This window comes from Centroberyx gerrardi, chromosome 14 (assembly GCF_048128805.1).
Source record: "Centroberyx gerrardi isolate f3 chromosome 14, fCenGer3.hap1.cur.20231027, whole genome shotgun sequence".
NCBI classification, from domain to species: Eukaryota; Metazoa; Chordata; class Actinopteri; order Beryciformes; family Berycidae; genus Centroberyx; species Centroberyx gerrardi.
In genome coordinates this window covers 29,826,667-29,839,198 of record NC_136010.1, presented here as the reverse complement: position 1 = coordinate 29,839,198, position 12,532 = coordinate 29,826,667, and the positions used below count along the sequence as shown (strand labels likewise).

The 12,532-nt window shown below is 43.0% G+C and overlaps 1 protein-coding gene across 1 annotated transcript in view; it reads right to left on the bottom strand.

Annotated features, from left to right (window-relative positions):
- vps13d (vacuolar protein sorting 13 homolog D) overlaps positions 1-12,532 on the bottom strand; it is an 85,379-nt gene that overhangs the window by 59,897 nt on the left and 12,950 nt on the right. Inside the window, exons 10-21 of the mRNA XM_078288112.1 lie at positions 10,962-11,130; positions 10,165-10,266; positions 9,662-9,854; positions 8,866-9,048; positions 7,657-7,787; positions 7,467-7,521; positions 5,894-6,073; positions 4,329-4,459; positions 4,112-4,244; positions 1,699-3,978; positions 1,324-1,475; positions 57-1,121 (exon numbers count right to left, since the gene is read on the bottom strand). Of these exons, the coding sequence (XP_078144238.1) occupies positions 57-1,121; positions 1,324-1,475; positions 1,699-3,978; positions 4,112-4,244; positions 4,329-4,459; positions 5,894-6,073; positions 7,467-7,521; positions 7,657-7,787; positions 8,866-9,048; positions 9,662-9,854; positions 10,165-10,266; positions 10,962-11,130 (4,774 nt within the window). The remainder of the gene's footprint in view (positions 1-56; positions 1,122-1,323; positions 1,476-1,698; positions 3,979-4,111; positions 4,245-4,328; positions 4,460-5,893; positions 6,074-7,466; positions 7,522-7,656; positions 7,788-8,865; positions 9,049-9,661; positions 9,855-10,164; positions 10,267-10,961; positions 11,131-12,532) is intronic.

Here is a 12,532-nt window from a genome sequence, read left to right as displayed (position 1 = left end):
GGCATAATCTGCTAAAATTATATGTGAAACTATATGTGCCAAGTCCAGTGACCTACCTTGAGATCCAGTTTTGTGTTAACTGCCTCGGTTGCCTCCTCCTCACCAATGTCTGGGTTTATGTCTGGCTCATACAGAGGATGCCCTGGCATAGGCTGAGGCAATGTGGTGGGTACCTTTACTGCATGATTATTGGCAGTGGAGCCAATGCCAAAAAAGTCCAGGATAACTACCCAGGTCTGTAGTGTGATCAAAACATCCAGGCAATTGAAGTCAACGTCCACACTTCGTCCCACACTGCCATAGCGTGATTTGAATTCTGGGTGGTGCCGGTCCACCAGCAGCACATTGATGTGGACTAATGAGTCATCAAAGTCTGGGAGTGGCTGTGGGGAGGGTGTATGGCGGGTAGGTGAGGGTGGTGGAGTGATGGGGCAGGCTGGGTCCTTCTTGGCTTTGCGACTGGTAGCCGAGGGGGTACTGGGATGCCTTTGGTACAGCTGGAAGACGTTCTGGGCCTCCTCCATGTGGGCAGGCAGTGACCGGGGCATGTCTGGACAGAGGGCATTGGATGCGGATGGGCAGCTTTGGGACAGGTACTCCTTCGGACTGAAGGTGGAGGGCTTGGGAGCTCCACGGGACACCATCAAATGTTTGTATTTAGACTCAGGGTTCTGCTCCAGGAGGTCCTCCATTAGCAGCGAGCGCAGGGCAAGCTGGACTGCCATCGAGTGTGGGTGGTCTTTGGTGAAGTCCCCCTCCAGATCTTGGAAGCGCACACTTACTAAGCCCTGGGAGCCCTGAGTAAGGTCAGCGCTGAGCTGGACCTGCAGCTCAGCCACCCGGAAGGTGGCTCTCACCTGAGTGAATGAGGGTGGCTGGAGCGGAGGATTGTGAGACTGTAGTGGCAAAGGAGAGGAGAGGGAGGAGTATGAGAGGCTAATATGGGGAGGGTCCCTTGCAAACAGTCCTCCCTGGGGGTCAGGAAAGCGGTGATGTTTGGTGGAGGAGGGGGTTGGGGGTGGCGGGGTGGGGGGCTGGCTGGGTGTACGTTGCTCCTCGATCAGGGAGAGGTTGTCCAGCGTCTGGAGGACTTGCTCATACACAGGCTTGCACAGGAACACCTGTTGCCAGAGAGTAAAATAGTGATACAGTTGATCATTAGCCAGTAACCCCATATCAATAATCTAATTTCAAAAACTATGATTTGATGCCAAGATGCAACAACTATACAGCCCTCCGGTTCCAAGTTGGGTGCTAAAAGATAACTACTTTTGACCTACCCCTTGTCTTACAATGTAGTTTACATGGTGAGATAGGTTGTACCTGAACAGGATTGACGAATTTTCCCTCAACTCTCAGTAACCCTGTGGTCTCATAGGGCTCGTTTGTGGTGGGAAAGGTAAACTGGGTGTCTTCGACAATGGGAACTTTCTCCAGTGTGAACTGAATGGTGGTGTCTTTCAATATATGGAAGGCTGATGAAGAAAAAAAATTATTCACTTCAATTATTCAAAAAAATGCTACTCACTTAAGTTATGTCACAAGAAAGTTACATAAAATAGTATGGTTGCATTTTTTGCATTACGATGGAGAAAGCTCGCAGGTTTCTGCTGCAACATAAGAAATCAAATATGTAGATTATATGGTTAGGAATACAAATTAATCTTAAACATTGACTGATTTTAAAAGTCTTCTCACCTTTTCCCCGACTGAGGGATTCAAAGAAGTCATGACGTGTGAACTGTGGTTCATCCTGACTGATGCTCCCGTTGTGCGAGGGTGACATGCTGGAACTTGGAATGTTATCACTTCTGGGTGTCTTCCTCAAAACCAGATGACTCATATTAACCGAGTAAAGCCGGATGTCTTTTACCAACACCTGTAATCGCTCTCCTTCGGAGTCCTGCCCTGTAACAAAGTTCTGGATTGTTATGCTCCCCAAATGACCAACCAATAGCTCTGGGTGGCCAGGTTTGCGTGGAATGGACACAACTGGCGATTCAATGCTGATATTAAGGGTCAGCTTCACCAAGAATGTGTCTAAGGTGGGTTCCTGCTCTTCTATGGTAAGATCCTCCTCATCCTCAAATGGGTACGCCCAGCTCTGGCTCTGAGTACGAGTTCTCCGTGAGGGAGTCTCAAAGAGTGAAACCATACCGCTGTACTCTGCTGTCTTAGTGGCCAGCACTGTTGACACTTTGGTGGCAGCACTTTTCAACATAGAGCGGAAATTGTCTTCCACCTCATTGGCAGACAGACTGAGCTCCTTCAGGAACTTGGCTGAGTGGTTGTAGTGTAGGGATGCCATCTGAAGTTGTAAAGAGCACTCTCCTTGGGATTTCTCCAGAAGGCGGAAGTTTAAAGCTTCTGAAGGAGAACCTCCTGTGTCAGCAAAAAATGTTACTCCTCCAGGACTTGGGGAGTTATCCTCTACATTCCCAATGCTGACTACAAACTGGCTTCGGCCTCCTTCCTGAGTCAAGTCCACCAACTGCATTGACCCCAGTGAACCGTTGACGTCCAACCGACTGCCCATGGACACATTGACCTTGGTGCCACTGATGCTTGCCGTGGCAATCTTCAACCCTTTCTTCTCTGCACCTAAGATAGTGCCGGTGGACACGGTCCGAAGGAGAAGCAAGTTGAGGCGATGGATTTCCACTGTTAGTTCCTTGTTCTGGTCATAGGTGGACTGATAGGTCTCCTCATGTTCCTTGTCCTTAGACTGTGTTGTAGGTTGTTGGGTTGATGGTGTCCAGGTGCTTTCTTCTTTGGGGAAAGACTTCTGGAGAAACTTGAGTAGCTCCACCATGGTCTCAGGGTTGAGAATGATGTCTAAGTTGTTGACCTGCATGGTTGTCACCTGGAGGGAGCTGTCCAGGTTCATGGAGGGGCAGTCTGAGCTGACAAACTGGTACTCAAGCTTAATAAGGGCCTCCTGGTCTTTGAGAAAGGAACTGAAGGGGGAGATTCTATCCAAGAGCAAACCAGAGGATGACTCACTATGGTGGACCTGATGCTCTGGTGATCTCCCATCAGACGAGACAGGGGATGAGGGCTGGCTCTCTCGGAGGCTGCCTGTGGGTATGTCAAAACTGAGGTGCTTGTGAGAAGCCACCAAGAGGTCAAAGTCTGAGCCATAGGTCTGTAACGTATCTACCAGCAAAAGGCCATGGACAGTCAGTGAGACTTCAGCATCGTAAGGCCGCTTGACAAAATGAGCGTTTGTGCCAAATACCTTGAGGACGGAGATGTAGCGACCATCACTCTCCACACCAAGCTGCATGTAGTTAATGTTGAACTCAGCCAGGAGTAGACGGGATTCCACCAAGACTTCCCGTGTGTGCTGCTCCAGAGTCATCACGCTCTGTGTCAGGTTCTTGGCCGAACCCTGGAGCTTCCACGAGCTGTCCTCCCTCTGAAAGATGGTCTCATGGCGAAGAGTAAGAGGGTCAGGGGACCTTATGCTTTGGCCTTTCTCCTGGCCTTTGTCCCCTTCCACCCCACTAGGACTGCTCAGCCTAGCCAGACAGCTCCTGAGGGCAGTCATCTTCTCCAGATTGATGTGAACCTTCAGGTCTGGTAGGGTTCCTGATAGCACGGCCCCAGGGAGCTGGGGGTCTGACGTATAGCGCAGTCTTTGCTCCAGTTGCAGCAGCACGTTGAACTTCTCCACCACGTGGGTGGGCCCTACCTCGCTCTCCTGAAGATGTTTCCAGTTGTCCTTATAGCGACCAACCATTATCTGCAGGTCCTTGAAGGACAGGGAGTATTTTTCATAAAGCTTTCTGCTGTAGGCCTGGGTACTTTCGGGGGATTTAAGGCTGGGAAGTTCAGGGCTTTTGGGCTGTTCTTTCAAAGGCATATCTAGTTCAGGAGGTGGTGACTCTGGGGGAGTGGCAAGTGGTGTCTGGTACTCATCATCGCTCATCTCTTCCCCTTCAGGTTGAGTGGCTTTTGAGCTGGCCTTAGTGTCATCTTCAAAAAACACAAATAACAATAGCTATGAATTGATTTTAGAAACATCAACATCCAAAAGAATGAATATATGCCATTTGTACATATCCTTATCACTTTCTGGTAAGATTTCTGGTAAGAGAGCTAATTTTACCTTGAGAGTTGGTAAGGAGAATCCTGCCCAAATCAACAACGACTAGCATAGGGTCCCCTGATTGGAAGTCATCAGGGAAAATCACCTGAGGTGCACAGATGTCCAGTTTCATGGTCCAGCGCTTACTGTTTTCCTACAAAGGCAAACATAGCAATGGGACTTAGACATAATTTAATTGCCAATAATCTTGTTTCACCATCCATTGAATCTCTCTTACAATGAACTCTCCCACGAGCAGCTGATCAATGGTTTGTCTGATCTCCGCCTTGGTCTGCATCTTCAGTTTGTTGTACTGCCTTCTAGCAGCCTCTGCCACTCTCAGCTCCAACTCTGACTGATATCCAAAACCTGGGGAACAAATAAATCAGTTTAAAATAAAATAATCTGCTGATAATTTATGAAGTCATGGGCAAACATGAGTAAAGGAGTAATTCCATTAGCAGTGAGTGGTTTGAAATTGCTCAAATGGTGTGGGTAATGGTGTGAGTTGCATTACTTTGGCATGGTTCTCGCCTTTTCCTGGGACAATGTCTATTGTAATCTCTAAATACCTATGCAGACTGTCTGCCTATAATGTGAAATTTTACCAGCGGTGGTAAAGAATTTGCACTTCTGAGCAGGGCTGCTGCAACAATTGATTAAATGAGTGATCGCGATTATAGGAGCCAACTACAGTTATTTTGTATAACCGTGATTATTTTTGTTTTCACCTTAAGAATTTTCCTCTTCCATATTAACTTTAAAAAAAAAGCAAATATGTTTGCAAATTGGTCAAGGTTTATATCCTGTTGCCCACTTCAGAACAACAGTGTGATGACGCGCACAGTGTTACTAGTCATATGTCTCTGGATGAACTGAATTCACTGTGCTTCTATAGGCTATTTCTGTGCAATACATGTGATAAAACATGGATATCGAGAGATACTGGTAAGAAAAGTTTGAACAGATTTTTTCAGATAAATAATGCCAAGGAAGCGCTTCAGAGGAAGAGGGTGAGTGTCAAAGAAATAAGATGTATCCATACTTGACATTAAGCAAATCTCATTCGTGCTGCTTATTTCCTATTATCACATACTATGTAATACCACAAGATCTAAGAGGAACTGTGAGATGAGTATGTGTTAAAGTGCATTCCAAAAATTCCATGCAGTAAATTCATGATGACTTAAGAAATCTGCCTTGTTTTTTTAAATACCTTATAATTTGTCGCTGTCATTCAATCATGTCAATCATTTAACTGTTTAGTTCTTTTTTGTGTTTTGCTTACTCAAGCACTTTTGGCAATGTGCCTATAATATGTCATATAATCAGGTAATGGCTATGCCTACATTTTTCCCCCGTATATATGATGCAGTCATCAGCTGTAATGCTGTGCAGTCTATTGGCGTCTTTGCTGGGGATTCAAATTCAGCCTTTCTATTGTGTGTGTGCAAACCGTTTGAAGTTTGCCAACGCTGTTTTTCCTTCGGTCCAATGTTATCATTGTAATGTAGCATAGTGAGCAACATGGATCTAGTTGCAAAGCCACAAATGACTTCACCAATCAGCACATTGTTTATTGTTAATATTGCAACCCATTTATTTAATGTGCTCAGTTCATTACTCGCTCTCCTTGGGGAAAAAGACAATTCATCATTCAATCATTAATCGCAATTATTTGTGAGACAATAATCGTAATAACAAAATTCCATGATCGCCACAGCCCTATTTCTGAGCGCAAACAAAATGTACGCCAGCGCATCACGAGAGGGCTGCACATTTCAGTATTTGTCATTGACTTACCTGAAGTGTGGACCCTTCCTTTATAGAAGAATTCAGTCACTTTCTTGATCGCTTGTGGGTTGTAGATGATGTTCAGCGGACTAGTGTTCACTTCCAGTCTCCTCTCAAACTTACACCTCACAGGGTTACGCTCATAGATCATCTCAAACACAGGTGGTGCTGAAGACTCCAAATTGCATCCTGCCAAACAAAAAGCACACACTGTATGGATGCAGAGGCGCAGCTTTCAGTTCAGCTTGGTGGGGAGAGGGCACACTGCTGCGCCTACACCCAGCTAACCCTGACTGCTGCCACGCCCAACATGAAGATGCACAAAAAAGGTTGTTTGTATTACAATGATTACAATTGATTTCCAAAGAAGGATACAACATATTTGCTCAGGCAATATCTGAATATTCAACTGAACTACTGTAAAAGTAGCAATAATTTTCAATCAAAATATCTCCTCTCTAAGTTCAGGTGTACACAATGATAAGATGGCTTATATAAAAACAGAACAACTTTGTTTGTTCCCTGCCAAATAGTATAGTTACACATTTATTCCTATACTGAGAAATTGGCAGAAATTGTATTGAGGGGGGTTTGTCTCGCCCTTCTTGTCCCAAAGCTATAAACATATAGAGTATATCTATACAATTCTGCATGTGTATTTATATATAAGAAGCACTGAATTTGTCCACTGAGCAACAGTGATGAAGAGCAGAAAGTTGTTGGGAACATGGGAACATATCTGGATCATTTTCACACCCATAAATTGTCAAATTGTCGTTGACTGCAAAGGAAGCCTTGAAAATTAAATAAGACTTTCCTCTAAGAAGGTACTCTTCAAATTTTATTCCTTGCATTCATCATTGACACAGACATTGAAATCTAGGTAATATATTGCTGTCAATAATGCACAACATACTCACTATTCATAGCATACACAAATGAATGAGTATAGAACTGTAGGGATATAAATGACCAACTACCAATTGTAGAAGTAGTTTGGAACAAGACGTTTCTCAGACCCATTTCATCCCATTAAAATTCTAATATAGTGACTGTCAAAGACTTGCCAATTTTATAATACTCAAACTATGGACATGATGCTGGATGAGTTTCCATGGCCAAGGCAAGTAGGCCAGGTTTCATTTGAACTATCCCCGTTGAAGCCATTTATATGGAAAGCGACATAACAATCAAAAGCTTCAGTGAAGGAAAATGTAGTTTTGTCTGTGAATTGTTGTATGTACTTAAATGCATGCTGAGCAGGATTTCCCCCCTTGAAATAGCATAAACCTTTTTTGTACTTTTTTCCTGTTTTTTTTACTGTTCTGGCAACCGCAGGGAGGAGATTGTGTTTACAAGCCACAACCAGCAAAATCCTACTACTCAGTATGCCTTTAAACAAGCATATATGGTCTTATAGGAATTCATATGGAAAAAAAATCATTACAACTTAATATCTACAGAACCAAAAGTCAAAGTGAAAGTCTCTGAGGGAGTCATTTACAAGGTTAGGACAAAATACCATGAAATACCCCATATAATAAAATAAAAGAGAAGTAAAAGCAGAAAACAGAAATCTCACCTGAGCTACTGCTGGACTGCTCAAATGGCTGGTTAATGGCAACAACAACTTTGTCCTACAACAGTGGATGGAAAGTTAAAAGATACGATAACTAATTTAGATAATGTTCATTTGGATATCAGCGTAGTGAGGATGGACATTTCTGTTAACATGATGAACTTCCTGGTTGCTTCAGTCTATTACTGCTCACCGTTTTGGGAGACACCAGGACAGGGAAGATGGTGCCTTGAGTGGTCAGGTCTCTCAGGAACAAACCACCCAGCTCAACAGACAACAGGGAGGACTCTGAGCGAGGGAGAGACTCAACTATCACCTTCACCCCTGTGGAAAAATGGTTATAGTCAAGTCAAATTTGACTTATTTGTAGCCTAATATTGCACAGCATGCCTGAAAGGGCTCAGAATGCCTGAAAGGGCAAAACAAAATGGTAAAAGCAGTGGTCATGTAGACCACTTACGAGTAATTTTGCACCCACTTTGAGCTTCTCTCCGCCTATTGCATAGTTTAAAGTGGGGGAGAAGGGGGGGTTTGGGGTTGGTCCGGGTTGGTGAGAAGAGGAACAGGGTGGAGTGTTCCACAAAATTTAAAGTCATAGGACTGTTAGACCCTTAGTCTTGTTTTTACTAAATGACTTATCTTAGGATAATTGTCCTTGAACATGGCTGCATCTCCAACTGAACACCAGCTGTTCATTTTAACCAGCATTGGTTTGACCGGCATTGTTGTATTTCATAACCACATAGTACTAAATACCAGTTTGTAACTCAAAAAAGTGTTTTAGTGTGGAGTTACTTTTAAAGGAAAATAAAAACAAGGCAACAGTAAACAGGTTGTCCCCCTCTGGGCCAATCACTGTATTACAACAGATGCTACACCTTGGCTATGGCTACTACAAATATTATGTTGCTGTCTTTCACATTCAAAAATAAATATTTGGACAATTTGCATCAATGCACAGCCTACCAAAAGTGTACAATTAGCGAGGCAATACTTTAAAAGCAATAGTGACCTTTAAAAAAAAAAAAAACTGCCAGGTTTATAAAGACTGCCAAAGTGGGTCTGGGTCCTCAGCCATTGCCTGAGGTACACTCATAGCCAAGTCTTAACTTAGTACTAAGAACTCCAATGCATTAGCAGAGCTGAACAGGTGGAACTTTTTTCCCACTACAATCAATGAAGTCTACATGACAATTTGGAACTAAAAGCGAGGGACTTGCACTCCCCGTGCAAACACCTACTGTAAAGCCATTGGCTGCACGTTGAAAGGTCAGCGTGTGAGCTGGACCAATGAGCAAACAAACGAATGAACTGATGGAGACTGACCCAAAAAGCAACAAAATCAACATAGAAGATGACACTGAAAGACCTTCCCATATTTCCACACACTGTTCTTGTGTACCTGAGAATTCTAGTTGGATAACCCCGCTCTCGTTCAGGGTACCCCCCCTCCTGTCCTGGTGGCAGAGGGTTACTCTACCCTTCTCCAGTAAGAACTCCAGCCGGGCAAACAGATGGTCTCTCCTGGTGAATGTGTTCAGAGTCTGAGAGTCCTCCAATGGGTCAAACAAGTCCTCTGTCTCCGCTGGCAACACATAAGATATTAGCTTTATGAGTGTGTTTTTACACGTCTTATAGTTTGCCTGAAAAAATGCAATTTTTGCCTTATATTCATTCAGCAGTGGGCCACTACAGGCATAAGATTGCTACCACCACTAGAGAATGCTAGAGAATATCTGACACAAATAAAAAAGATAAGAATTAGCTCTTTTTATTATAAAGAATCCAAATAAAACCAATTTTGGGGTAGTAACCTCCACTAGGACTCTTGCATGGAACCTGATTAAAATGTGACATTAGAGTCAATTCAGGTTATTTGCTTCCCATAGACAACCAGTTAGTATTGATCAATTAAATAATTGATGAGATAAATATATCATCAAACAACATCATAATATCGGAGGTGGACCACACTGACTGGCTGATATCCGATTTTATATAATATATATATAAAAAATAATATATCAATTTTAATGCAATATATCTGTAAATTGATATATTGGTCCAACAGTAGTCCAAATTAGCAAATTATTACTGCCCACTATATTATACACAATACATTATATATTGCATACATAATATAGTACATTAGAGTTGGCAGCCTTGTTCTTAAGGCACTAGACTGGAGTGAGTCTCACCCAGTATATCCCAGTTGGCAGGGCCTGGTAGGAGCTCCTCGGGGCCCCTCTCTGAGTCCTGTGTATCTCCATACCAGCCTCCCCAGCCAGGGAACCAAGACTGCAGGTACTGGATCATCCCAGAGCTACCACTCTTGGGAATGGAGGTGGTGGGTGAACAGGGCGGAGGGTCGCTGATAGGCTCTCGCACACTCTGGGAGCAGAGAAGGAGGGAAACCACATTTGATAGACGAGTGAAATTACCAAATATACGCATATAGAGGTTTGAAGTTGCTGATCGTAGACAGAATTCATGTGTCAGTTTAAGAAAAAGTGGAAAGCAAAGCATTCTTAACAGGACTTTAACAGATAAGGAGAGCCTGCAGTTGTTTGTCATGACAGAACTCAGGCAGGTCATTTGCCTCCCTGCCCTCTGGCTCCTTTGGGCCCACAAAGACCTTGAACGGTGTTAGCAGGTCTGTTTAATGCCCTGTTAAGCGGCTGTATAAATCATCTTAGCTTGCCTCTGCAATCTCTTCCTGCTTTCGGAAGCAGTCGTGGACAATTTCCCTAAGACTCTGTAGCTCCTCCAACGTCTGCTCGTCTTCCACTCTGTCCAGCTCGTTCTGGTTGACAAGAACACAGCAAAAACAGCAGTTCAGCAAAAGGAAACATAAAGACACAAAAGGCTTTCATAGTGGACTAGCTCTGCTGACTGGAGCATAGTATGTAGTCTTTCCCACAGTTTGGGAATTATTTCAGTGTGTGTGTGTGCGTGTGTGTGTGTGTGTGTGTGTGTGTGTGTGTTAAGCCTCATTAGCTTATAGTTGTGTTGAGAGCATTAAATCTTTGTTTTTTTAAAACTACATCATCCAAAAATTTATCTAACATTCAGCAGATCTAACATTGGCGAGTCCAGCTCTCTCTTGATTGACCACTCACTCACTGCTGTTTAGGAGACACTTATTTTATGTATTTTTTTGTGCTCAAGATTCGATTCATCATTCCTGTGTGGAGAGGGTTTCCTGCCAGTGTCCATAACCAACACCAGAATGTAACTTGGGCAAATAGGGTGAATCTACACCGTCTCAGTTAGTGAGGATGGAACTCTCTTCTCTGTTGCAGCCTCACTTTGTGATTTAGGCTGATAAGATGCCTGGATTTTTACATAAAAATCTTACCCAGTGCAACTTTACATACATTTCTTTATTAATCACTGAATGCAACAGCACACAAACCAAAAAAAAAAAAAAAAATTACGATAAAATATTATAACTATTTGCCATATATCTCGTCTTATGCTGTTATAGTAAGTAAGTACCTCTTCATGAGAGCTGAGTGGGGCTCCCTTGAGCCTTCTGAAGTAGAGGTTGGTGTAGATCTGGGCGTCTCGTGCCCGCTTAAGGGCAAAGTTCCAACTGCCCCGCCGCCGCTGCTCCCGGATCTCACTTAAGTTGGCCTCGATGGCAAACATCCACCACTGGCGGCAGCTGGAAGCATAAAGCATGGACATACATTATTTTATAGGCTCAAATGAAATGGCTGGATATTTCTTTCACACTCTGCGTTACTTTTGATAAATATGAACAGTGTTGGGCTGCATAATAATGGCTAAAGCACTAATTAGGCGACTGGGACTGTAGGGCCGGTATTGTTATTGCTGGTATTATTAGGCGACCGGGCCCGTAGGCTATCGTTATTAGGGGTCCAAGCATGTAGTGCTGGAACCCTATTGTTTTTGCTGGAATTCTTACTTTCCTTCTTTCTTTCTTTTTCTTTTTCTTTTTCTCCCCTAAAAGTGTCTGCAGCTCAGAAACCGTAAGTCCTACAGCAACCATATTTGGTAGGCGGGCTCCTATGGCATACCACTACTCAGGCAATGATGCCCACGAATATTGGCCAGATGGTGGCGCTATAACAAGCAACTTTACGTTTTGGCCAACAACTTCTGAACCGTGTGTCGTAGACTGAAAATTCTTGTGTTCATAGATTCTTTGGAAGGCGCCGAGTCCAACCCATATATCACTTTCAATGTCCACCATATTGTATTATCTGCCATTTTGAATTCTTTAAGAAACACTTTTTTCACAACTCCTCCTAAGCCATTCATCCAATTCACACAAAACTTGGTGTGGAGAATCTCTTTCAAAGTTGCATAAAGGTTATTGATGGACCAAATGGTTTGGCTTTTATCGACCAATAAACCTTTATCGAAACACGCCCTAACACTAAATTGGTCATAACTCATTGACCATTCATCTAATCAAATCAAAATTTTAAACACATATTGAGCAGTGTTGCTTGAACACGGCCTCAAGAGCATTTTGAGCTCTACCACTAGTGGGCGCTAAAAATGCAAAAAGTTTATATCTATATATATATATATATATTTTTACACATATGCTAGGATCATGTCCAAGTCGCTCCAATAAATTTGGTCATGATAGATGAAAATGAGCGTGGCTTATTGCATAATAACCAAATCTTCACAGATATTAAAGTTAAAACTTCAAAAATTCAGCCATATGTCCTAGAGAGCTGACATTTTCAGGATATATCGGCTGAAGTGAGATAAATCTTTCATACACTGGTACCTACCCCTGATTCTGAAGACGCCCCCCTCTGTTTATAGCAAAAACTTACTGTGATCCCACAGTATTGTCCTCCTAAATCGTATTTAACAGGAAAAAAACAACATGATTTTTGAAATCGTCATACCTTAATTAGTAAATTTTTCATGATATCTTGAAAACTGTGCGTACAGTAGATGGAAATGTGCAGCTGCAAATAGTTGGATAAATTGACAATGTGATATATTCAAGACAGTTTGATCAATGTTCATCAAACTAAATACAAATGATGTCTGGACTCTCAAGATGATGTCTGTAAAGC